Genomic DNA, 26808 nt, shown 5'->3' with positions numbered 1-26808 from the left:
TCTCCCAGCAGCAAGCATCAATAGACCCTCCAGAAGCAAAAGACCTACCAGCAACATAAGACCCACAGGCAACTATAGACCCTCACACAAAAACAGATCCCCACCAGTGACAATAGACAATAAATCCCCCAGCAGCCAGCATAATCAATAGACCCTCTAGCACACCCCACACCCCTTTCTACTACATACATTTGGTCCCAGAACTGCGTTCCTCTGCATTTCTGCTGAAAAAAAGCCCTGGTCTTTATACAACTACTACCCCCATGCCCGTACTGAGTGGCTGAGACTGCCTTTCCTGGGAAAGAAATAATTAACCCTAATTTATTTAGACACCTGCCTACACACCCCCACACTAAAAGCTTGGTACGTCTCTGTACCAGCAAGAACATTTAAATGACGGCTCCCCAACTAAACCATAACTCTTGCAACAGCAAACATAAGAAACCTAAGCTGATATGACTGTAACCCTTGTCAGCAAGCAGCAAGCATAATAACCTATACAAGTAATGTACTTTTATCACTACAACATCAGTATGTGGGCAACAAAAATGCACAAGACCTTCCAGTTCTAGTTTAACCACTTACCGACCAGCCACTGTAGTTTTATGGTGGCAGGTCGGCTTTGTCTCGCGAAACGACATACCTGTACGTCGCTTCTCGGGACCGCTGGCAGGGGCGCGCACCCCCTTCGCCACATGGGAAGCTGATCGAGTCTGGAAGTCGGGATCGCCGCCGGGCACCCCTGATCGCTCCCCATGGAGACAGATTGGTGGTCTGCAATTTTAAACACAGCAGCTGTTCTGTCAGTGATGAACTTATTGGGATTTTCTTACCAAAAGGTCCAGAAGTGGTTAAATACAATAAGCACAGTCTGCAGGCTTAGTTAATTCCCCTTTGTTAAATTTTTACCTGGAAAGATACAAGTCTTGATTTTGTTGAAGGCAGGAAGCTCCTTCTGCTATACTGTTACTATTTACTCTTTATATACACTAAGGGGTAGCATCTCCTGGAGTTTGCTTTATGTAGGCAGGTTGAACTGTGAGTTAGCGGGTTTCCCAGGCTGGGGGAAAGGGTTAAATTGTGATGCCCAGTTCCTGGGCTTTTTGGTCCTAGCCAGACCATCTGTGGTTTAAAAAGGGGGAAGGCTGAGGTCCAGGAGTCGTGCTCTCTCTCGACCAAATTGGTTCTGCTCATGGTATCGGGACTATTGCACCTTGTGGGGCTTTTCCACTGCATGGTACGGCTCGGTATGGCTCGCTTTGGCGCTTTTCCACTGCATGGTACCGCATGGTACGTGTTAGAACGGTTCGGTACGGTTTGGTACAGCGGCGCTTTTCCACTACATGGTACGGCTCGCTTAAACAGTACCACCTCGGTTGGGGTTCCAAGCAGGCCATACCTATACCATATCCCACAATCCTTCACATGAAGCCTTGATTGTTTGTCCCTACTAGCCACTGATTGGTCGGAGAATCGTTGTAATCCCACCCACTTACTACTTTAGTGGAAAAGCAAACCGAGCCGAGTAGAGCCTAATACAGTGCCGAAAGGTGCCGACCCGTACCACTCAGTGGAAAAGCAAACTGAGCCGAGCAGGGCCAAGCAGTGCCGAGTGGAGCTGAGCCGGTGCTCGCAGTGGAAAAGTGCCATTGGATTCCGCTGAACACATCAGCACTTTTGGAGACAGCCAAGTCATGGACAATGCTATAATGGACTTTCACCTCACAGAGATATGCCTGGGCAGCAACACTACTATAGTTAGGTTTAGGGGAAAGATACAGTTCATATTGAACTGTTATTCCACATTTCTTCAGTAAAGTTACATTAACCGTTGTAAGCCTGCTCTGCAGTTATTCAAAGGGGTGCATGTTCGTTCTAGCGCAGCCTTTCTCAACCTTTTCAACACCGAGGAACCCTTGAAATAATTTTCAGGTCTCAGGGAACCCCTGCTAAAAATGACTATATTTACAACTCATGATACATTAGTGTGATGGTCAGTGGGATGAATGCTCCTTACACTTGTGGACATTGGGAAGAATTGCCTTCTTCCAGATAGCTAAAAAGTTCAATGGTGTCAGGTGAACTTATCTGAGAGGCAGAAATTGCCCATTGCTCAAGGAACCCCTTGCAACCTCTTGAGGAACCCTGGTTGAGAACCACTGTTCTAGCATATCTTAAGAACTAGAGGGGATGAAGTAACATCATAACAAAGGGATAACTTGGCAAGACAAAGGAGAGGAGTGTAGTTGTCAAGATGCTAAGCAACCAGTCCTTAGGCGTGGTACCTGGTAAGGTGACCGGTCCTCCCATAGCCCCGAGGGGGGTGGATGTTCAACTTCTGACATCCCTCCCTAGTGTTTGTTATCCAAAAGCAATTGGATCCAAACCCACATTATGCATATCTATGGCCTGGTCACAAGGTACGGGAAGTGAAGAATTAATGAGCATGCACGAAGTCCCCATTCTGTTACTGGTACGCTGGACTGGTGGACTGGGCACGGGCTCAGCATGTCCCTCCAAATGCAACATACATCAAATACAGTGTGTAGTGACATGGGACAAGGCACTTTTTTTCAAAGGAACTCTGTATTTTATTACTGTACACAGTGTGAAGGCTCATCTCTGAGTTGGGGAACTGCCTTAATGTTGGATATTTCACATGACCGCAGTCTCCGCTTGGTCCCGGACATTGATGAGGGCCCACATACATTGTTGTATAAAGTGATTTGTTTCCAAAGAGATTTTATACTCTGAGCTCTGCTTTTTGCACATATGTATTTCAATATTCAGTATATATTTTATATATTAGTCTCACTTGACATTTTAGAACATGCTGGTTCTTGTTTAGTTAGTTGTAAGGAAGGATTTATTGGCAGGGCTAAAATTACATCTGCTGTATGTGATTGCTGGAGGGACCTCTAGTGTATTATGAGTACAGGAGGAGGCCTTGCTACTGGGTGATGAATCTTCTTGAGTATTGTAGAGCCACAGGCTGTGGATACACTCTGCACATACTTTAAATTCCCTTCCACTTAAAGTGAACCTGGCCTCTGATATATTTTTCTATGTTAAATGCATGCATGCTAAGTAATGTTTATGTGTAATACTTCTAAATACTTATTGCCTATTGCAGAGATCCCAGTATTCCCCCTTCATCTGCTTTTCTCTCCGAGGGGCAGCCCCATCTTTGTTCAGGCATCATTCAGGGTCAGCACCTGGACTGAGATAATGGCTCAGTGATGACCTAGTCATGGAAATCCCAGTGCCTGAGCAGTTCTTGTGTGTTCACAAATGTCTCACGCAGATCAGCTTTTCACCTTGTGACTTGCTACAAAACTAAGGTTTAGTTTACACTTGTGGTTGGGGCAGTAAAAATGGATGAATAAGCTGGTGCAGCAAAAATGATCCTCCATGTTGTGTTCCCCCACCACTGAAAACAACCCATTTCATAGGTGTGCACAGCCAATTGCATTAGGGTGTGCACCAGAAAGCTCAAACACACATGCTTTTCTTTGCAGCCTCAGCGGCATGGGACAATGAAATAATGGGAAGTGCTCTGTGCTGAGCTTCCTGTTCATTTACAAACTGAAGCCTAGTAAACATAGTTTACTAGGCTTCAGTTCTGAATGAACACAGTGGTAAATTACCTATTTTCTAGTCCTATCACTTACTCTCCTGTCTGAAACATTCCCTGAAGCAGCTGGGGGGAGAGGAGGGAAGATAGCAGCACAGAGGGAGGGGTGTAACACGAGGGAAGCCCGGGCAGTAGGGGGCATTGGCACTGCAAGTAGTGATTAGGGAATGCCCAGGCACACCTGGAACAACCCCTGTGCAAGCCGATGACCCATTTATGTGAAAACAGTTGTGCTACAAATGTCCTGCAACCGCATGCAATGTTAACAGTAGCAGAGTGGTGCAGGCTTTTAGGTGTTAAAATAGACGGAAAAGAGGTACCAAAGTGCCTCTCCACTGCCTGCCAAATGTCCTCAGAAAAATGATCCAACTGTGTTAGCTCTTCAAAGGGCTAAAGCAAGTGTAAATGAGCCCTAACAGCCCCGCTGCAGTCACCTCAATGGGGAAGAGGAGACTAATGTGCAGCTTTTCTATTTAAATATTCAGCCTCATTTGCACAGGGGTGCCAATCCATACACCAGTGTAAAGGACTATATTCTCCTGTGCAGTCTGTCTGCTTTCTGATCTTTGCATTGAATATACTGTCCAGGAGGAACTTGGAGATTCGTCCAGGTCCATGCAACTGCCTGTTTGTCATTGATTTGAACAGGCTATCTGCAAAGGGTGCATGAACACAGATGGCCCTTTGCACTGGTGCACAGATCAGTATGCTAGTGTGAATGAAGCTATTCTGTTGATGGGGTTAAAGGATAAGTCCAGTCAAAAACTAACTAATGCTAAACCTGCTGTTTGCCACATTCTAACACTACTCTACCTAACCTTATAAAGCAAAAATCGCTGTACTTACCCTTTCTACACCTGATCCGGTCCAGTCCCCCCCCCCCCCCCGCCCCCCAGCTGAGCTGTCAGCGGTGGCTTCAGCGTGGAGGCGGGTGCTGGAGAGGCACTCCACAATGTAAGCCCCAGAGTAAGTCTATGGGTGACGTCAATTCCCATTCATTTCACAGCCATTGTCAGTCCTCTCCTGCACACAGCTTCTTTTGCTATACACTGAACCTGATCGGGTGTAGAAAAGGTGCACACAGTCATTTGTGATTTACAGGGTTAGATGGAATAATCTTAGAATATGGCAAAGAGCAGGTTTAGCGTTCGTTTTTGACGTGACTTATCCTTTAACTGCTTGTTTTGTCTAGGGGTAAGCACAGAATGAAACCGGCGCTTCCCCACGTCTAGCAATGGACTGTTCCTGACGTCTGCGTGGTCTATGGGCGTGATGACGTCAGGAACAGACCACTGCACAAGAACGCTGAACCGCGGGGGGGGGCAGGAGCTGAAGAGATGAGTCTTGCGCTGGGAAGATTAGGTGAGTATATCTCTGCTCTCTGAGCCTCTATACAGAAACAAACAGTCAACTCATACAGTGCAGACTCACCCTTACTGCATGGGAAAGAAAATACCCGGAGTTTAGCTTTTAAGGTAAAAAATCTCATGAGTGTAGCTCCTTAGCCTCCCTTATACTTAAACCCAATCTCGATCCAGCACTGTGCACAGGAGCAGCGGCTCTCCCAGTTCTCTCTCCTCATAGGTTTAGGGAAAGCAGCATGCTATGGGGGCGCTAGGCAGGTGGAAGGAGCCAGGAGCACTGTCGGGAACCCGAGAACAGGAGGATCAGAGCTGCTTTGTGCAGGTAAGTATGACATGTTTGCTATTTTAAAGAATAAAGATTACAATCACTTTCAAAGATGAGCAGATCCCGTAGGAAGGATCGGTTAAACTGCTAAAACATACCTGCGTATAGGTAACAGACAACAGCTAACCAGGCATATATTTTTATTATCTCACAATGATTGATATGAGCCAGTGACAGATTTCTGTATTCGTCATGATAATTGGGTGTACAGTGCATCACTGACCTCTCATACAGTACTGTGCTGAACAAATTCACTTACACGCACCATAGTAGTAAATTGTCCCAGAAAATATTCTAAAATGCTGCGAACGCAGCTCTGAATGATGTCATTGCTTGCCTTGAAGTAATATGAGCTTCATTTTAGTATATTTATTGCATTTTAGCTTTATGTTGGTGAGTCTAGTAAATGAAGTTTGGAAATCCTTATATAATCAAGTTCAAAAGTAAAAGCAGTCGGTCTAGACTTCCTAATCCAGGGCATTAAACCTCTCATTGGCAGAACCTGACAGAGCTATATCGTTCTCCTTGTTGATCACTAGAAATACTAACAACAATCTGTGTCATTTCCATCCCAGGGGTGGTTTCGATAAATGCATACAGCTTTGATATATTGTGGATGGAAAACCTGCTTGTTTGTAGTGATTTACATGTCTAGTGTAAAGCATGCCTGTTGTGTAATAAAAAGATAAACTCCTAGATGAAAGAGAAACCTTTAAGGATGGTTTAGACGGGCAGCAGTCTCTATTAGCAGGGGATCACTTTTCAGAGGGTGGTAGAGCAGAGGCTTCTGGGCATTCAGGAGGTGATCCTGAAGCTGGATTTTGTTTTGAGATACCATGCCACAACTGTGAGCCAAACCCTTTTCTTGAAGTCGTAGCAGGGTCCCTTTTGACTTTAATAGGCGAAGTTCCACCTGTCAAACTCAGCAAGATGACTTGCATATGCTGTGGTGGAGAAGCATGGCATTATGGCCATGGCATGCGTAAAAAACCCTTCTGGCTGAAAGTGGGTGGTCAGTAAAAAGTTAAAGTTAAAGTAAGCTTTTGACATGTTTTTAAAAAAAAAAAAAAACCCCTGCAAAACCCTGTATTGCATACTAGCACATTATGAAATACTTACCTTAGAAGGAAGTCCTCCAGCAGCGCACTGTCACTACTGAGAGGGCTTCCATCTTCAATCGGTCTTTCTTCCGGGTTCGCGTGCTCCAGCCGCGTGACTGACCGAGCCGTGGTGACCTCACTCCTGCGCATAGGCGGCTCTCTAATTAGGCAAATTAGGCGGTCGCCTAAGGCCTCGCACTTACAGGGGCCTTGCGGCCAGTGGCGGAGCAACAACATTTAGAAGGGCGCAGTCAGGGAAATCTCCCAAGTAAAAGATTGTTTAAAATCCTCGGATATAAAAGTTGCAGCAGTGTGCTGCAGTCCCTTCACTGCGGCTGCCAGGTGTCTGTTGTCCGCTGACACTTACCCCGCCTTCTCTGCCTGGGGATTGGCCGTCAAATCATGTAATCCTAAGATGTGGAGGAATCGGTGGGCATGTACCTGCACCAGTAGGAAGTGACTGCCTGGTCAGCTCACTCTGCTATCATAGGTTGTTGCTTTGGGAGGAGAGCTCTGCCCTGGCCCAGGAACATACAGGTAACCAGGCCCTGACTTGTCACTCTGCAGGCTGGTTATAGATTTGTGGTGTCTACTATGGAAAGGGGGTGAGTAGCCCCAGGGAAGTTGGAAGAGTCCTAAAATGGTTGGTGGAGGAGGAGGAGAAGAAGGCCCTGGGTGGCTGGGGGAGAAGGAGAGGGCTCCTGGGTGGCTGGGGGAGAAGGAGAGGGCCCCTGGGTGTTTTCGAGAGGAGGAGAGGCCCCTCATGACGCCAGAGTCAGTTGCCAGGGAAGCTGGTGGAGCTGGAGCCCTTTGCCCTACACAATGACAGCACCCGAGGTGGAAGGTGAGGGGTAGCGGGTCTTTGACATTATATAGCATATGGACTCTGTACATTATTGGTAGTTTTGGTTGGAGTTGTCCTTTAGATGTTTAACTCTGTTGTTTTTTCCCCGAGCTGTGAGGGACTGAGGAATGACAGCCCACTATGCTGGGACTTATAGTGCCCTAGAATGTGGAGGACTGAGGAATCCTCAGTCCCTAACAGAGGGCACTACAAGTTCCAGAATAGCAGGCTGCCATGCCTTAGTCCCCACAGAGGGCACTACAAGTCTTAGCATAGCAGGCAGTAGTTCCTCAGTCCCCTACAGAGAGCAGTGCAAGTCCAAGCATAGCAGGCTTCCATTCTTAAGGGAGGAATGGCAGTGCGCTATACTGGAATTTACAGTGCCCTCTGTGGGGACTCAGGTATGGTAGCCTTCTGCAGTGGGACTTGTCATGCCCTAGACTCTGGTGGACTGAGGAAGGGAAGTGTAAGGGGGTCTCTGGAAGTTCTGATGCATGGGGAAGCTTTGGTGACCACAGAGTTCCCTTTTACACCAGAGTCCCCAGCTTCCCCCCTCAAATCAGGGTTCCCAGAACTCTCCTTACATCAGAGTCTTCAGACTTCCCTCTTACAGTGTAGTGAGTCTGGAGACTCTGATGTAAAGGGGGCTCTGTGAAATTTGATTTAAGAGGGGGCTCTAATGTAAAGAGGAATTCTGTGGACTCTGATGTAAGGAGGAGATGCTGGGGGAATCTGATTTAAAGGAGAACTCTTATGTAAGGGGGGACACTGAACTTTGATGTAAGGAGGGACTCAGGGAATCATGACCTATAGGGAAATGCTGGGGACTGTGATGTAAGAGCAGACATATATATATACATACATACCCGATGTTTAATGATCTTTGATTAAAGAAGAATTGGTTAGAGAAAATTCTAGAAACTGTGAATTCATAGTACAAAGGTTAAGGCTCTTAATATATGCAATTTATACAGTTAATTTTTATTGCTTGAATTATTTTTACCATTATGGGCGTGAGTGGGGCCTCATGTCCAAGTTTTGCCTTAGGCCTCACAAAGCCTAGAGCCGCCTCTGCTCCTGCGCATGTCAGGGGCAGGGCTGTCTTAACGAATGGGCATGCTGGGCAGTAGCCTGGGGGTCCCTCTTGCACAGCGACCGAGTCCCAGCCAAACATTAGTCCTGATTCCCATGTGCATCCCGCCGCCGAACTTAGCAGGTGGCAAGCACCTGTCGGCCCTGCACTGCTGTCAGGCCACTTGGGCCATGGTGGGGGAGCCCACAGCTACAGGAACGCCTGTCCACCTCCATGGGAACAGGCACACACAGGGCAGTCGAGTGTGACTCATGTCCATGTGTGTGTTCACCAGACCCAGTCACCGAACTTGGAAGCTGTCAATAGCCTGGCACTGCTGTGCCAATAAATATAGCCTTATCAATAATTTGCCTTTTTATTCTCGTGGGTGATTGTGTAGGCAGGGCCCCAGTGCACTGCATTGCCCGGGGGCCTATAATGCTCTTAAGATGGCACTGGTCAGGGGCATGGCACACAGCCCTGAGGAAACAGCACGAGTATGCCGTTCCTTCAGACTGCACGCACCAGTGACGTCACCGGCTGCATGCTGTGTAAATGTCTTCTAAACACCGCAAGTTTAGGAGATATTTACTGTACCTACATGTAAGCCTTATTATACATGTCCAAGAAAGAGGTTTCTACTACTTAACATTCCCTTGCTGCCCATGTACAGGAGGCCTATATGGTATGATATGCAATGCTGGCTACATGTAGATAAATTTTATTTTCGATTTGATTAGTCAGATCAATAATTACCAGCAATTGGGTAATATAAGTGGCTATTTGATTGGATACAATTTTAATAAATTGTTTAGGCTGCATCTAACTGTATAATTTGTAATTGTCATTGCATTGATGGTTCAGATCTGGAACAAGATCTGACTGTGTATATTTAGCATTAGCATTTCTCAAATGCCGTTTTATGGTTGCATAGTGTGGGATCAAAACTTTGCATCTAGTATGCAACAGAAAGATCTCTAACCACAACTAATAATGGCAGAAAGCAGAACTAAACTTTCATTTCTTTTTAACTGCAAGCACTGAAGTGCAAGTTGAAAATTGTGCATGCATGTCATTAATTGGTCTCAGGTGCTGTGTAAGCACATTTCAGGACTTCTCAATGACCTCCTAGCTTGATCTCTGCTGGCTTCACAGCTAAAAGGCCATAGACTTTCCACACCTCGTCTTAGTATGTCATTATTCTCCTACAATTGCCTAAGGGGCAGAGTATACCACTGCACAAAACAGTGAGTATCCTCCGAGTCCTGTCCTGTGTTCTCCCTTCTCCACTGATATCAATATATTGTAAAATAAAAAGCAAGTGGCTGATCTAAGATGAAAAGGTGAGGATTAGCCCCCGTTCACATTGGGCTGATTTGACATGTCGAATCGGAGCCTATTGCCGGCAATGGTGCTGTCTGAATGGGTGCAACGCTGACTATGCAGTGCCGCACTGGTTCCCAAAAGTAGTTTCTGCACTACTTTTTCGACTTCAGGGGGCGATTTCAATAGGCATCTGTGCAGAAACCCGCACAGATGTCTGTCAAATCACCCCCCGAAGTCGGAAAAGTAGTGCAGAAACTACTTTTGGGAACCTGCCGTCAGTGTGAACTTACACTTAGGGTGCATTCACACCTGCAAGCACAACCAATGCTGATTACATGTGTGAACCCCAGCGGGGATTCCCAGCAATTAGCTGCAGGAGGCAGTCCCATTGAAAGCAACGGGAAGCTGCTGGCTCCCACAGCTAATCACATCAATCATGTGATCAGTAATTGGGCCTCCCAGTTCTAGATCATTAGTATGGGACTCGAGGTTCTCAGTAAGAGCCACAAGCAGGGCCGGGTGGGCAAGAGGGGCAGCTGCCCTGTGCACAGTGAAGCAAAGGGGTAAAGAATGGATGCATGGTAGTACACCCATTCTACAGCATGAAGTTACCGTGAAGGAGGGGGTCACAGTTCTGGATCCTGAACAATATAGGCCATTTGGGACTTTAAGTGAGACACCAGCAGGTAATGCCCAGTGTCTCCATCCCTGTATCAGAAAAACTGAAAATTGAAAGGATTAAAAGAGGTGCATGGAAGCCAGCCAGCCCCCAGTCTGATGTACTCACCTTCCAGTCTGCCACCAACCAAGTAGACCTGTCTCAAGATATAAATAAAGAACAGGGGTTTAGTTGACACACATTTGCAAACGCATGTGTAAGCTGCAAGGCCTCTACATGGCACCCTGTGTTACTTGCAGTCCTAACACTTTTTGAGTGTCTCCATAATGGAAGCACATGGCTGCTAATGGATAGATGGGAGACAGGTGAGGGGGAGACAGCCCAAACCTCCCCCAACCCACTCCCATCTATGACTGGTCTAATATCTCCTAGCTCTAATAGCTATGTTGTCGCAATGGTACAAAACTGAAAAGGACTAGCTGAGAAGCATACACCTCCATCCCCTTGGTGGATACAGTATAAAACACAGATTGGGACTTTATATGAGGCATTGGCCTGTAAAATACAGCGCCTCCATCCCTAATTTCATAAAATATTTGGGACTTTACATGAGACACAAGCAGGTCATGCTATTGGTCTCCATCCCTGTATAAGAAAATCAGACTGCATCCACCAAAAACGCATGAAAATCTTTTGGTGGGACTTTAAATGAGGCACCAGCCTGTAGTCACAGTGTCTCCATCCCTGGTTACATGAACAATATAGGCCATTTTGGACTTTAAGTAAAAAACACCAGCAGATAATGCCCAGCGTCTCCATCCCTGTATCAGAAAAACTGAAAATTGAAAGGATTAAAAGAGGTGCATGGAAGCCAGCCAGCCCCCAATCTGATGTACATCAGACTGGGGGCTGGTTGGCTTCCATGCACCTCTTTAAATCCTTTCAATTTTCAGTTTTACAGTTCTGGATCCTTGCCCTGGGAGTTGGATGGCTCTGTCCCAGTACTGGCCACAAGTACACATATATGTTGCCTCATAGGGTTAAGACCCACTTCCATAGGGCCACATATATAAATACACTCGGCGGAAAGGGGTTAAACTGTTTTAAGCAGGAAAGCTTTTATTGCAAAAGAGACAATGGGCTTAATTTACTAAAAGCTTATCAGCTTTTCTCTGCAAGTGAATTTGCCTTAGATCTTTAGTGAATATTGCGAAATGTCACTTTTTAGAGAATGCCCAATCATGTGCAAGGAAAATGTACATATGTTTAGGAAACAAGCCACTCAAAAATATTAAGTTGCATTTACTTTTATTTTATGAATTTTAAAACCACTACTACAAACATGCACCATCCATGTTCCATCCATGCCAAGAGCACTCCATCAGGGGAAGACAGGGTTGATTTACTAAAAGCAAATAGGCTGTTCACTTTGCAAGGGAAGTTGGACTTTGTGGGAGAATTTTCCCCAGAGCTTAGTGAATGTGGTGAATTTTCACTTTTACGCAGGAAAAAATAAATAAAACCGCATTGTTGCTTGCACATGATTAGATGATGGAAGTCAGAAAAACTTCACCTCATTCACTAAGCTCTGGGGAAAAATTCCCTTGAAAAGTGCATCTTCCCTTGCAAAGTGTACAGCCTATTTGCCTTTAGTAAATTAACCCCATTATGCGTCTCCCACAACAAAGGTTTGTTACCTTCCACCTCACAAGATGCTTTAGAATGTATGTTCTCTGCACACCCCGGTGCTAAGATGCATGAACTCCCAGCACTGGGATGTGACACCTGGAAAAAGCCAAGGAAAAGAAGGCGGTGAGGGACCATCGCTGAAGGGGGGCTTTAAGAGATGACAAAAGCACACTGGCAACTGTGACAATTCCAACCAGAGGCATGCCTTGAAGGTAACTCTTTTTGGAGTTGAATAAACCAAATGTCACTGCTTACAATAAAGATTGTACTGACAATATTAGAGCAATGACCTGAGCCTACCAACAGATCATTTTTAGAACTACCAATAGTTAAGAAACAAATGGAGAGTCAGAAAAAAAACTCAGATTTTGGTTGTCCATAAAGAGCTGCCTATAAAAGTAAACCACAGAAAACGAAATTCTTGATTAGTAAATTGCGTTTGGCTTATAATTGTGTTGCACATTTCACCAGCTTGGTAATAATGAAAGCAGATTTGTAAATTATCACCAGCACAGAACAGGATGGCATGACCTCAATCACTGCACATCCCATTGGTAATGATGAGTGCAGGTCATGTCTGTCTGTGTACGATGTGGTTCATTCAGACTGGAATGCAGGAACTCCATTGGGGTATTTGTCATTTGCAGATGACTGTGTTTAACTTCTAACACGATTACATTTTGTATGTTGCAAAATGAATTTCATTTAAGGCTTATTGGTGACCCAATTAGTCGTCCTAATGATTCAGTTGTTTTTATGGCTACATTAATGACCATGGATTATGTCATATATTTTCCAGCTCTGGGAAATGCAATAAATGATGTACAAAGTTCAGCAACATTCAGAGACTATTTCACTATGGTCACATCAGTTAGAACATTATTTCTGATTGGTTACTACAGAGTGAGGAATTTGTTTTACACACAGGGCCCAATTTTTTTCTCTAAGATTTTTTTGGGGTGTATGGTGAACATTAGAGTAACATATATTAACCATAAGATACGTCTGTTCTATAAATTTATTTACAGTGCCTTGCGAAAGTATTCGGCCCTCTTGAACTTTGCGACCTTTTGCCACATTTCAGGCTTCAAACATAAAGCTATAAAACTGTAATTTTTTGTGAAGAATCATAAACAAGTGGAACACAATCATGAAGTGGAACGAAATTTATTGGATATTTCAAACTTTGTTAACAAATAAAAAACTGAAAAATTGGGAGTGCAAAATGATTCAGCCCCTTTACTTTCAGTGCAGCAAACTCTATCCAGAAGTTCAGTGAGGATCTTTGAATGATCCAATGTTGACCTAATTGACTAATGATGATAAATAGAATCCACCTGTGTGTAATCAAGTCTCTGTATAAATGCACCTGTACTGTGATAGTCTCAGAGGTCTGTTTAAAGCTCAGAGAGCATCATGAAGAACAAGGAACACACCATGCAGGTCAGAGATACTGTTGTGGAGAAGTTTAAAGCCGGATTTGGATACAAAAAGATTTCCCAAGCTTTAAACATCCCAAGCAGCACTGCGCAAGCGATAATCTTGAAATGGAAGGAGTATCAGACCACTGCAAATCTACGAAGGCCTGGCTGTCCCTCTAAACTTTCAGCTCATACAAGGAGAAGACTGATCAGAGATGCAGCCAAGAGGCCCATGATCACTCTGGATGAACTGCAGAGATCTACAGCGGAGGTGGGAGACTCTGTCCATAGGACAACAATCAGTCATATACTGCACAAATCTGGCCTTTATGGAAGAGTGGCAAGAAGAAGCCATTTCTTAAAGATATCCATAAAAAGTGTCGTTTTTAAAGTTTGCCACAAGCCACCTGGGAGACACACCAAACATGTGGAAGAAGGTGCTCTGGTCAGATGAAACCAAAATCGAACTTTTTGGCAACAATGCAAAACGTTATGTTTGGTGTAAAAGCAACACAGCTCATCACCCTGATGATGCCATCCCCACTGTCAAACATGGTGGTGGCAGCATCATGGTTTGGGCCTGCTTTTCTTCAGCAGGGACAGGGAAGATGGTTAAAATTGATGGGAAGATGGATGGAGCCAAATACAGGACCATTCTGGAAGAAAACCTGATGGAGTCTGCAAAAGACCTGAGACTGGGACAGATGTGTCTTCCAACAAGACAATGATCCAAAACATAAAGCAAAATCTACAATGGAATGGTTCACAAATAAACATATCCAGGTGTTAGAATGGCCAAGTCAAAGTCCAGACCTGAATCCAATTGAGAATCTGTGGAAAGAACTGAAAACTGCTGTTCACAAACGTTCTCCATCCAACCTCACTGAGCTCGAGCTGTTTTGCAAGGAGGAATGGGCAAAAATTTCAGTCTCTCGATGTGCAAAACTGATAGAGACATACCCCAAGCGACTTACAGCTGTAATCGCAGCAAAAGGTGGCGCTACAAAGTATTAACTTAAGGGGGCTGAATAATTTTGCACGCCCAATTTTTCAGTTTTTTTATTTGTTAAAAAAGTTTGAATTTATTATTTAAATAAATTTCATTCCACTTCATGATTGTGTCCCACTTGTTGTTGATTCTTCAAAAATAAATTACAGTTTTATATCTTTGTTTGAAGCCTGAAATGTGGCAAAAGGTCGAAAAGTTCAAGGGGGCCGAATACTTTCTCAATGCACTGTAGGTTATTTTTGCTCAGCTGTTGCTCTACCTGTACTCTAATAAGTATTTAGATGTAGGATCAATGAACATTTTTATTAAAGTGGAACTACACTGCATCGGAGCACCACAAACCAAAAAAGATAATTAATTTATTTGTAATACTCAAAGCAAACTAACCCATTCATCCATATCTCCATGCTAGAATTTTTCCGTGGCCATCTGTAAGACAGATGATTCATGTAGCATTTACTTCCTGGAATCATCTGCCCTTAGCTTAGACATTCAGGCAGGAGACCGTGCTTAGCTGACCCCTTCTCCCCTCCTGAAGACTCCTAGGAGGTATGACATCATCTGCCTAGGCCTGGAAACCAGGAAGTAAATGAAGAAAATTAAAACAAATACAAAACAATTAAATATGAAATATTGTTTCATCTATTTTCTAATGCTAGCAACTTAAGTATTCAATATAGTCAATGTTGATTGAGCGAGTGAAGTTCCGCTTTAAATTATATGGTTGCTCTTTAAGTAATATAATAATGTATTCTGTTTTTCAGGTTTATCAGAATACAATAGACGTGGATAAAGACTGGCAGCAACAATGACATCTGTACAAACAAATAAAGGTAATTTTTTTAATGCACATTTTGTAGGTGGGGAAGCACAGTAGCTTGCAGCTCTTGGTTCAAATCCCAACCAGAACACGGTCTTTGTAGGGTTTGCATGTTTCCCTGTACACTGGTTTCCTTCCACACTCCAAATTCATGCTGGAAGGTTAATTGTCTTCTGTCTAAATTGGCCCATGTATGCATGTGAGATAGTTAACTCAGAGTTCCATAAAGGCAGGGCTGAAGTGAATTTACAGTTTATAAAGTGTTGTGTTAGCTATCACTTTTTGTAGCTCCCCTTCCTTTAGATTGTAAGCTCCATGAGCAGGGCCCTCCTATTCCTTCTGTATTGAACTGTATTTAAATTTTACTGTCTCCCTTTATATTAAAAAGCGCTGCACAAACTGTTGGCACTATATAAATACTGTATAATAATAATTATAATATAATATACAGCAATATTCTAATAATGATTTTCCTCCTGCCTAATAAGTCCTGCTCTGGATTTAGCTCTAACCACTTAGCTTTTAGGTCTGAAAACTGGAGTGTTATTTTATTTATTTTTTTTTTTTTTGCATGGGCGTTTCCAGGTCATAAATTTTGGCACTGAAGTGTTATACACCCAAAAAAATAATTTATCACACTCGAGAAACAAAAAACAAAAAGTTACTCACTGAAGTGAAATGATCTGAACTTTAACTGGAGACTTTTATAATGATTTCAGGAGGGAAAGATCAGGACCGGCAAACTATTCTGAAACAGATGAAAGTGCGGACAAAACTGAAAACGGACAAGAGCTGGATTCATCAAGGCTCTGAGGATGAGAGAGATGATGTCACCAGCCCTGTGTAAGACTTACTTACTGCTCATTACAAAAAAAAGAGCTTATATAGGCCTTGTTTCATAAAAGTATAGTGTTCTTCTCTTCAATCGTTTAATTATAAGCTTGTATTTTCCTGGCAGCATCTATAGGCTTAATCTACAAACCTAATGACAGGCTTTTGAATATTTTTCTTATGCAAGGTAATTCCATAAGTAGTAATGATTCTCTTCTGAAATAACACACACGATTAAGAAACCATCAATTAAAAAAACTCTAGCTGCATTCGCTATTATTCCACCAATGGTGAAACGGCTACTACAAACATTCTGCCCTGTTTCATCCCTGCAGAGAGCACTTCATCAGGAGAGGATAGTATCTTAAATAAAGCTTTCTACAAGCTGTTCTGCCCTGAACAAAATTCTGCATTCAAACACTAAAACTGTCAGAGCGTTTGTAATAGCTATTAAATGATTAGGGTAATAAGAGTGCTTTTACAGAACCGATGCTGGTGTGTTAATATTGGTGAATTTTCACACGTGGATGCACGGATGTTCTGTCCATCTGCATCCAAGCAGTCCCATTTATGTTTATTGGGACCTAGAGGTTGCACAGCCACTGGTCCCAGTTTGATAACCGTTCACAGGTATGCCCCCGAACGTTGACAGCGTGCATTTGGGGACATGTGCCCACAAGGCTGTCAATTTGGGACCAGCGGCTGTGTCCTGCAGCCACTGAATCCTAACAAACATGAATGATCCCTCATAGATATGCCTGTGAGAATGAGGCCTACAGTATGTTACCATGATGCGTTAGTGTAAACAAGCCCAAATGCATGCTACTGCATCATGAAGAAATAAAGCGCCCTTAAGCAGAACTCCATTCAAAACAAATTATTTTGGTTTTAGATTAGATCGTAGAAGGGCATGAACGTTAGTCAGGATTTTATCACTTCGTGAGTCTCCAATGAAGACGCTTCCCTTTCACTTGCCATTCCAGAGACATGGAAGGAAGTGAGCAAACATCTTACCAAAGCCAGGGTAAATGCCAACTTTGATAGTTACTTGGAACAGGTTTCCCTATTGGAAGATATTCCTTTTTTTACTTCTGCTGGGGACAACTGTCATTTTTTTTAATTTATCCCAATATTCTATCAAGGTGATAAAACAGTATGTGAAAATCTCTGCAATAGGGACACATACTGCATAAAAAATCAACAGAGATTCTAACCACTCCCCCAATCTAAAACAAGCAAAAATAACTTGAAAAACATTCACTACAGGTGCATTTTGAAAAACTGAACTGATTGATTTTCTACCAGTGAATGTTTAAAAGTGTCAGAATCTTTTTCCATAACACACTGGGGGGTTACTTAGTAAAGCATTTGCTCACTTTTCTGGCAATATTTAAAATGGCCTGCTTCAAATTCAAACATTTCTGCTGGCAGTTTTGCTAACTGTACCAACCCGTGTGGAAAATTCAGGTCATTTCTTTACAAAGTGGCTCTAATACTGCACCAAATTAAAAAAATAACTACCCCCAGTTCATAGATAACAAAACTAGAGATAAGTAAGACCAGCTGTATTTGACGTACAGAGACAGGCTGAATGCCTGTTCCTGTATGCTCTGTAGCAGACAGCATTTTTCCCCCTCCCCCATTGGTTGTGAAGGGCAGGCTCCTTCACAGTTGACAAGCTGGAAGGACAGTGTTGGCTTCACTGTGTTGACATGCTGTTGGCTTCACAACTAATGGGCTGCAGCCTGTGATGCTGACAGTGGGTTGACCCCAATTTGGAAGGTGGGGGACCATTCCCCATTAGATCCACTCTCTCCTTTGATTGACAGCAGGCAATGGGCTGATTCTATAGACCATAGCAGGCTGTCTATTGGCTATGGATCCACCCAGTGCCTACTTTCAATCAAGGGGAGCAGACCTGATGGCAAATTAGTGTCTCTAATCCCCGAGGGGGGTAATAGTTGCAACAACAGAGTGGGAGCCCAGCTGCGTTGAAAGCAGTATATACAGAAATGTCAGTGCTCAACCTGAGACTTCATGGGATTGGAATACCTGTGTTCAGGCAAGAGTATCTGTTCTCTATTCAAAATCATAATTTCAACGAGAAGAAGCTGGCAACTCCGTACTATCTGTATAGTTAAACCTTTATTTGCTACATTGTAAAATCCAGTAACGGGAAGGCTTACGCATTTTGGCACACAGCCTTACTCATAGAACCTCAGCTGCAGTGAGAATGGAGTAACCATATGGACACTATGGGGTTTATTTTACTAAAGGCAAATCCCCTGTGCACTTAGAAAGTGCACTTGGAAGAGCAGTCACTGTACATCTGAGGGGGACATGCAAGGAAAATATAAACAGCATTTTTGCTTGCACAGGATTGGATGATCAAAATCATCAAAGCTTCCCCTCATTTCAGGTCTTCCCCTCAGATCTAATTGACTGCACTTCCAAGTGCACTTGTAGTGCACAGTGGATTTGCCTTTAGTAAATCAACCCCAATGGCCTTGTTACACCTTCATACATGCTGCATGCCCCAAATTCATGTACCTGCAGGACAACGACAATTGTCTTGTGGAATCATTGTAAAATCCTAGAGTGTCATAGATGTAGGAAGTTACATCTATACATTTGCAACTATGCCTAGTGATAATCAGTTAAGTGTCCAAAATTATTTATTAAAGTTATTAAATTAAAACATACAGTATATGACAAAGAAATGCAGATAAAATCTCTGTGCACCCCTAGAATAAATACATTTTCTGTCGTTTAGATCTCCGCAGCTGAAGGCACTTGAGGGCAGAAAACTCTTGTGGTCCCCAACCCCAGAATCTGAGCCTGACAGGTGAGTGTGAAAGCAGCTAATGTAGAAATAGTCTTTTGGAGTAATGCAAATAAAAAAAAATGTATATTTCATCTAACGTGTTCAATAATGTCCTCCCTCAACAAGTTGAAAGGTGTGTCTCTAGCAAATAGAACTTTTATAGCACTTGCCTAGGTGGGGCCAGTATAGCTTTAGATTTTCTACCTAGGAATTTGACATGTTAGAAAGCCTGTTGCTTCTTTTGATTATACAGGAAAGCTAATTGTAATCAACAGCATCCTTCCTTACTACCGCTGCAGGTATTTATAAAGCACTGGCAATTTACATAATTGCTATACAATCTCATCAGTTCCTGCCCGAAAGGCGCTCACAACCTAAGGTCCCTAAAACTGGCTATACATTATATAATTTTCTTATGCAACTTTTCTTTAGGTTTACCAAAACTATATAATTTGAGGTCAAACCTAAATACTTTCAATTTGTATGCAATCAGGCAGGCCCTTGCACTACATAGTTGAAGGTAAATCTAAAGAAAATTAAATAAGAAAATTGTAAAATGTATGGCATGCATATACATACATACATACATACATACATACATACATACATACATACTCGCAAACACATACAGCGGTATGGCCAATTTAAACTAAAACAAATTGACCTACCAAAATGCCTTTGAAGTGTGGGAGGAAACTGCAGTACTTGGAGGAAAACCACACAAGCACAGGGAGAACATGCAAACTCCATGCAGATAGTACTCTAACAGGGATTTGAACTGGGGGATCCTCAGTGCTGCAAGCCAGAAGTCCTTGGTAATTCTATTACAAAAAATAACCTATTCTAGTTCTGTTTTTACAAGTAACATCCTAAAGCACAAAATAATTGACACCATATATATAACCTTTTTATTTCTTCAGAAACTCTGGAATATTTACAGCTAAAGAGATCATCACAAGCTCCTCTTCTCCACCTGTTCAATCAATCAATAAGTAAGTGATAGATCAATCCAGATATATACAGTACACACTATTAAAAGGGCAACTAAATTAAAGAAATTTGAATATGATCAATGCATATATACCATATACTGTAAAACAAAGTTCTCCACCTTACAGAGATTACAAAACTCAAGGGGGCACTCCATGGCTGCAGGAGAAGAGGTTTATCTTCTTCATACTAAAATGGTTCTTTTCAGTAAAAGTGAGGAAAGGTCTCCGAGTGCATCTGGTTCTTGCCAACTCAGTGGACCACTTGAAAAAAATGGCTGGATTTGTTTCTAAATACACAAAATATAAAAGGCTATTAGTATTCAGAGTCCACTGACTTCGTTATGTTGCTTTAATGTACACGCAATATGAAAAGTGCCATTACCTTAGGGCAGGCATGTCCAACCTGCGGCCCGGGGGCCACATGCGGCCTGGAACCCCAGGCAATGCGGCCCACTGCCCCCTGACAATTTTTTTTTTTTTTGCTAGGGAGAAAGGAAGTCGGGTCGGGGGCATGGCCACAGCGGCTTCCAACTAACAGTGGGCAGAGGCTACCTCAGAGGGGAGGGGGGGGGAGGAGAGCATGTGCAGTGTTTGACTCCTACCACCATGACCACTTCAAATCACTGAAGTGGTCAGGGTGGTTAGAGTGTTCCTTTAATATCTCTTAGAAGAAGTAACCCTCTGTATACTGATTCCATTTCATTTGATCATCCTCTAGTTGTGTTAAATTAGTACAGGGGGTGCAGCGGTGCGGGAAGGGTGCAGTGGCGTTTTATTACTGATATACCTTAACTATAGTATATATTTTATATGCGGCCCGAGAAAATTTCTCTACGCTTAATGTGGCCCAGAGAAGCCAAAAGGTTGGACACCCATGCCTTAGGGTTTTAGAGTGCCAATAAAAATAAATGGTACGCTGCTCTCTGCGGCTTTGTGGGCTACTCCAGAGTCCTTTGGGGCTTTTGGATATGATGTGGTATTGCAGGTTGGTTGTTCATGAATCTTATTAGTTGTTGGTTATGTAACTTGTTACTATCCATAAGGCTAATTTTTACTACCATCTGTTTTCCATATATCTTAAATGCCCCTATGTTGGCTAAGTGGCTGAGATATGGATTGCTGTGGTGTGAATGTATTTTTACGTTTTTGTACTTATTCGAACTAATAGGATTTATGGGGGGGGAAAAAATGAACGGTACTGCAACATGTTAATGTGAGCATGGTGCACTGGTGTGTGATGGTACTGGTACATATTGAAACTAACAGGTGTGAATGGGCCATTATAAGAAATAACCCTATAGAATGTTGACCAAGAGAGTATCCTCTTGATTTTGTGAAGCGGGAAGGTATTCTTTCATAGTAAGAGGAAATTGGACTGCACTTTATGAAGCAATATCTGTGCCTGAAATTTAGATGTCAGTGGCACTTGAGAAGGGGTATTCAAAGGGCCTCCTGATTTCAGTCCTACATCAGCAAATTTGTGTTCACTGTTCATCAGTGGTATGTAATGGATATGAAATAGGATTGTGGGTTGGTAAGCCTATTCTATACCTAAAAATCAATGTGTAATTCATACTTTTGTTTATTTTTTTAATTTCAACAGACGGTTCTCATACAGCTCCACTGAAAACAATACAACACCGTCCACAACATCTCAGCCATCGTCACCACCATATACCACAGGCAACAAGTGAGTGATCCTACTGTATAATGATGGAACAGTAAACCTGCTTTATAATTTGTACTATGCATTTATCCTTGAGCTGGAGGAATCATTTAAACCTTAACAGGAGGCTATTTTGTAGTTTTTTTGTTTCAGCTAAGGGCGAAGTTTGGAACTACTACCAGGGTTTAAAACTTGCATATGTCACTGTTGAGCATATTTAACCTAATTTCCTGTTCTGTCTGATGCCTGGACAGGAAGTGAGGAAGAATCTCTTCAGCGGATACATAGACACCAATTAAACCTGAAAGACATTCCTACTTTACTAAAAAAAAATATTTAAAGAGTTTCCCTCACTTCATGTTCTGTCTGATACCTTCAAAGCAACAGGAAGCGAGGGGACACTTTCCAAGTGGAGACAAAAACTGCAATAGAAAGTTAACCGAGTTCCTACTTTATAAAAAACGTTAAAAAAAATGTGCTGGAGTTGGGATTTTTATTTTTCATCAGAGCTTGATGGACTTGGTACCTATATATTGTCCATGAAAGCTAATTGCAGAAATCAGTTGGCCTGTACAAACATAAACACCACAAAACATTTTTTAATATTCCTCCCTTCTCTAAATAAATGTTTCTGAAAATAATTTAGGCTCTGTTCACATGTAGGTGTTTTGGGGCGTTTTTGGGGAGTTTTTCTGCTCTAGGATCAGCTCTCAAAACGCCCAACAAGACAAATCCTATTCATTTCAATGGCCCCTGTTCTCATCTGAGCGTTTTGACGCTGTCAGCAAAACGCCCAACGCTCAAAAAAGTACATGAGCTTCTTTTTGGGCAGATTACAGGCGTTTTCCATTTGTCTCTATTCAATCTAAAAACGCCTGCACAAAAAACGCCTGTAAAACGCCTGCAAAAAACGCCAATAAAAACGCCTGTAATAGCAACGCCAAGATGTGAACGTAGCCTTAAAGTGGAAGTAAACCCTCCTATCGTTTTCTAGCAAGGAAGCTGCCATCTTGGCCTCTGTTTAATCTTCAACTCCCATGATGCTGTATATGTGATCAGTTATGATACCAGCCATTGGATGGTTTGACAGTTTGGTTGAGAGCACAACCAATGGGAGTGTTACATTTCGGGCACGTGCCAGAAATGTAACTGTTTTTTCAAACTGTTAAATTAATGGGTTTACTTCCTCTTTAAGATTAGTGTTGCTGGCAGTAGATAAGCCCAAGACCATGAGGAATAATGTACCAGTTCCAAAGGGGAACCTATTTATGTGAACTTATTTAAGTGGCACAAAAGTGGTGAATGTAGTCTCAAAGCTTATACTGGGTGTTCATTCTTCTTTTCTTTTAGCAGGCCAGCAACCTCATACATCATAAGGTGAGTTTGGTGCTATAAGCCATGTGATAATACAACATAACCGAATATAATGTAGTATTAGAATGTAATAATGCAAAAAAGAAAATGAAAATCCCATGAGATCTTCGAATAATAAAAAAATTTACTGAAAATCACTTTACATTTACTGAATAATCTTCATTTACAACGGTTTTGATATCGAGCTCACAAGCATGGCAGCAAATAAACAATATTTTACTTAATTGCAGGGGACAGCCAGTAAATGCGGTCTCTCAAGTGAAAAACCCAACTTTCTACAATGGATACCAGAAAAGGTAATGATTTATTTTACAATCCTAATAAAAGATATGGCGAATTTACATTGATTGACCAATATAAAATGAAGAGTAAAATATTAATTATGGTTACATGAACTACATTAAGGATGCAGGTTCCAAAATACAGTATTCACCACACCAAGGAACTTTCTGAACTGCGTTCATGAAACATTTCTAAATTTGTTATGCCACAGTACTATCCTTTCTCAAATTGCCCATAAGCATTGCATGACATTTATAGAAAATCCAGGGGCACCTGCAGATGTTATCACTGCTCTTAGGTTGACCGCTTTAGAGCAATATGAAACAATTATGGCTTATTTCTCTGTATATGCAATTTCTTTGGCACTACCGGTAAATAATTTTTTACAAACCGCAGCTCCTGATGTTAGAATGTAATATTCATATACATTGTAGTTCAGATATGCTGTCAAGCAGATAATCCAGGGATCCCCAAAACCCAGGACAATCTAATATGGCTACTCTACCCCCTTCCATGCCTCACTGTTAGTGCTGAAACCTAATTGGCTATTTGGTGGCCACAGTGACCAATAATGAGGCAAGGGAGATGGAAGGGGCAGACAAGACCTTGACGTTCCTTTCTGAAGTCTTAACGCTGTAAGCATTGTGTAAACTGTTGGCGCGATATAAATCCTGTATAATATTAACAATAATAATTTATAAATATATATTGGCATATCAGAGTGTACTAGATTTTAGAATATGAAAGATAAATGCAGACATCTAAGACTGCCGCCACTTTACATACGTTACTAAGGAAAATCCCGAATTTACATCTACAGCTATGATAAGCCATCCCCCTCAGAACCCCTTTCATTTTTAGGTATTTTGAACAAAAGTGGGCAGAAACAACTGTCCCTTTCTTTGTCCATGACTACTTATCAATAAGTAGTATAAAGTAGTGAAAAGGTAAATTTAGGTTTTCAGTGACCTTTATACATGTGCTGAGCCTGCAACCAACCTAACACATATGGCCATGATAAATGTATAGGCTTCGGTATAAAAATTAATTATTTCTTCCATTAAAAATATTTATTTTATTATCAGCCAAATCCAGGCTCGTACAACCAGCCTTCCAAGAGTCCCAACAGCTACTGGCTACAAAATGTCTACAGAAGAGTACAAGAAACTGTAAGCAAAAAAGATGATGACATTTCATTAATACTATTATTTTGTGCTTTTAGTGCCCCAAATTTTTATTTTATTCTGGATATTGGGGTAGGGTTGACACCTTTTGGTTCTGGGAAACTAACTGGTGATGTTGGTCTGGCTTATTAACAGTGTGTATAGTTTATTTAAAGCTGAACTCCAGGAATTTATAAAAAATACCTTCCCTCGCAATCGGGAAATTAAATGCTAATTTGCCTAGGGTTCCAGTAAAATCTGCTTTGACTTACTTTATCCCCTGGAAGTCAGCACTCCCCTCCTCTCTCTGATGCACTGGGTTGTGGGTGGGCTGGGCTCTCCGTATCCTTGCTTTCAATACAGGACTGATGCTTCCACGTTGCATTAAGTGGTGTTGTCTATTACAACCAGTGAGGAGAGAGCGGGGGTTTGGGCTGAGCCGTGCTCTGTGTGTGCTATGGGGGCACTTGACAGTGGGGAGGGGCCAGAAGCACAGGCGGGGGACTCACGAAGTGTAGGATAGGGGCTGTTCTGTGCAAAACCTTTGCACAGAACAGGGAGGTATGACATGTTTGTTATTTTTAAAAAATACAATTTTTGCCTTTAGAATCACTTTAAGTGTTGTATTAAAAAATACGCGCAATAGGGAAAGCCCAGAATTTCATTTGTGATTATCTTTGCTTGCTTTGTGCCAGAATCATAATTTTGGAGTTTAAAATATTGTTTAAACTGGCACTGATCAAAGTAGAAAAAATAGTTTTTTTTTTTTGTTATTTTGCCTATAGACTGCATAAAAAAAAAATAATTTTTTTGCAAGAAAATATCACCAAAAGAAAGCCTTGTTTGTCCCAAGCAAAAAAACAATATATGTATTATTATGTTACCTTAGGTAATGAGAAAGTTATTGCCAAACACCCATAGCAGAAATGTAAAAATGTATCTGGTCAATAAGGGAATGTGAGAGGTGAAGGGGTTAACACCCACTTCCAACCGAAATCATTTTGTAATTTTGAACAGATTGGAAAGAATTGGAAGCTCTGCAAGGGCTTTATTGGTGTTTATTGGAGTCTGTTGCCAAATTTTTTGTTGTCCATCATTGGGGAAGATTTGTCAGGTTAGTTAGTCAGCACCTTAAAAGAACAGGAAGTGGGATGAAATCTACCCAACAGATGACCATAAAAAACTGACAAAGGTTATAATCTTTTCAGACTCTTATCTAAGAATTAAAAGCACATATTTTGACTGCGGTTTGGCTTTAATAATTCTTTTATAATAAAAAAGGGAACATGGGCACAGTTTGTTCTCAATCATTAAAGGAAAGGTAGGGCCTAAGTTCTTTTGGCCCTACTTCTTCTGTGGGACAAAGGAGTGCACTTAGTTTTGCACTCCTGTGACCCAGATTAAGCCCACAATGGGTAAAATCTGCAGTTGGTTGATGCCAATTAGCCAGTCCAGACTTTGGAGTGATCCCGATTTTAATGTCTGGATCCACCCAAATGCATGACTGGCAGCTAGCTCAGCCTCTCAGGAAGCCACTAAGAGCCTAAGCCAGCCATTCCGCAGCGCTCCAGTGAACTGGAGTTGCAGATCAGAGAAGAGATGACTGACAGTCACTGGTTCTTTGCTTACTGAAGACAGAGCACTGAGCAATCAGCAGTCTTTGATAGTTTAGTTCTCAGTCTTAAAGGCAGTGGGGGACAGATGGCAGTGGGGGGCAGATGTAGCATCAGATCAATGCTGCATCCACCCAGGTGAATTTTATTTGTTTTCAAAATTAGCACTTCTCTTTTAACATTATAACCTGTCCCCTTTTGTATCATGTTTTTTTAGGGCACCATATAATATAAAGAACAAGTCGGCAGACCTTTCAGATGACGAGACAACATTCACACAGCAGGAGCAAGTTAAGAGGTGACAATTATTTCTATAAATTAAAAGAAGCAAATTAAAATGATTTTTGCATGCAATAGCGAAAACTTTCCTTTTCTACACCTGGGGGATGAAACTGTGTATTTTTAAGTTACTAAAACTAGAGAGTGCTCAATGTGGTGCAGCTCTTCTTGGAAACCAATCAGCTTCCAGGTTTTATCATCAAAGGCTAATTGAACAAGCTAGAAGCTGATTGGCTACCATGCACAGCTGCATTAGATTCTGAGTGCTCCAGTTTTAGTAAGTCCGGCCCTGTATTCGAACTCTTAGGCCCCTTTCACACACTCCGTCCGTCGGACGGACTCCGTTTTTTTCAGCGGGGATTGATCTGCCGATCCCACGCTGAGCAGGAGGATGACAGCTGTGTCTCCACGCTGTATGCGGAGACACAGCTGTCAGATCCCCATGCATCTCTATGGGGAAATCAGATGGGAACGGACCGTCGGTCCGATCCGCTGGACGGATGGAAAATAGGGTTTCCATCCGTCCAGATTTGACGGATCGGATGTCAGCGCTCTCCACTG

The 26808-nt window shown here is 42.3% G+C and overlaps 2 protein-coding genes across 2 annotated transcripts in view; one reads left to right on the top strand and one right to left on the bottom strand.

The window, feature by feature from the left end:
• ZNF185 (zinc finger protein 185 with LIM domain) overlaps positions 1-26808 on the top strand; it is a 202507-nt gene that overhangs the window by 49954 nt on the left and 125745 nt on the right. The window contains exons 2-10 of the mRNA XM_082264384.1: positions 15168-15236; positions 15943-16066; positions 18828-18899; positions 19799-19870; positions 21474-21560; positions 22887-22913; positions 23141-23206; positions 24278-24361; positions 26186-26266. Coding sequence (XP_082120510.1) covers positions 15212-15236; positions 15943-16066; positions 18828-18899; positions 19799-19870; positions 21474-21560; positions 22887-22913; positions 23141-23206; positions 24278-24361; positions 26186-26266 — 638 coding nt within the window. The 5' untranslated portion in view covers positions 15168-15211. The remainder of the gene's footprint in view (positions 1-15167; positions 15237-15942; positions 16067-18827; positions 18900-19798; positions 19871-21473; positions 21561-22886; positions 22914-23140; positions 23207-24277; positions 24362-26185; positions 26267-26808) is intronic.
• Positions 21434-26808, bottom strand: part of LOC309560740 (endothelin receptor type B-like) — a 476715-nt gene continuing 471340 nt past the window's right edge. Inside the window, exon 7 of the mRNA XM_082264380.1 lies at positions 21434-21445. The gene's annotated coding sequence lies outside the window, so the exon portion shown is untranslated. The remainder of the gene's footprint in view (positions 21446-26808) is intronic.

Source organism: Pelophylax lessonae, assembly GCF_965119305.1.
Source record: "Pelophylax lessonae genome assembly, chromosome: 7".
Taxonomy (NCBI): Eukaryota; Metazoa; Chordata; class Amphibia; order Anura; family Ranidae; genus Pelophylax; species Pelophylax lessonae.
The sequence above is the reverse complement of the archived record's forward strand: the minus strand, read 5'-3'. Positions and strand labels throughout refer to the sequence as shown.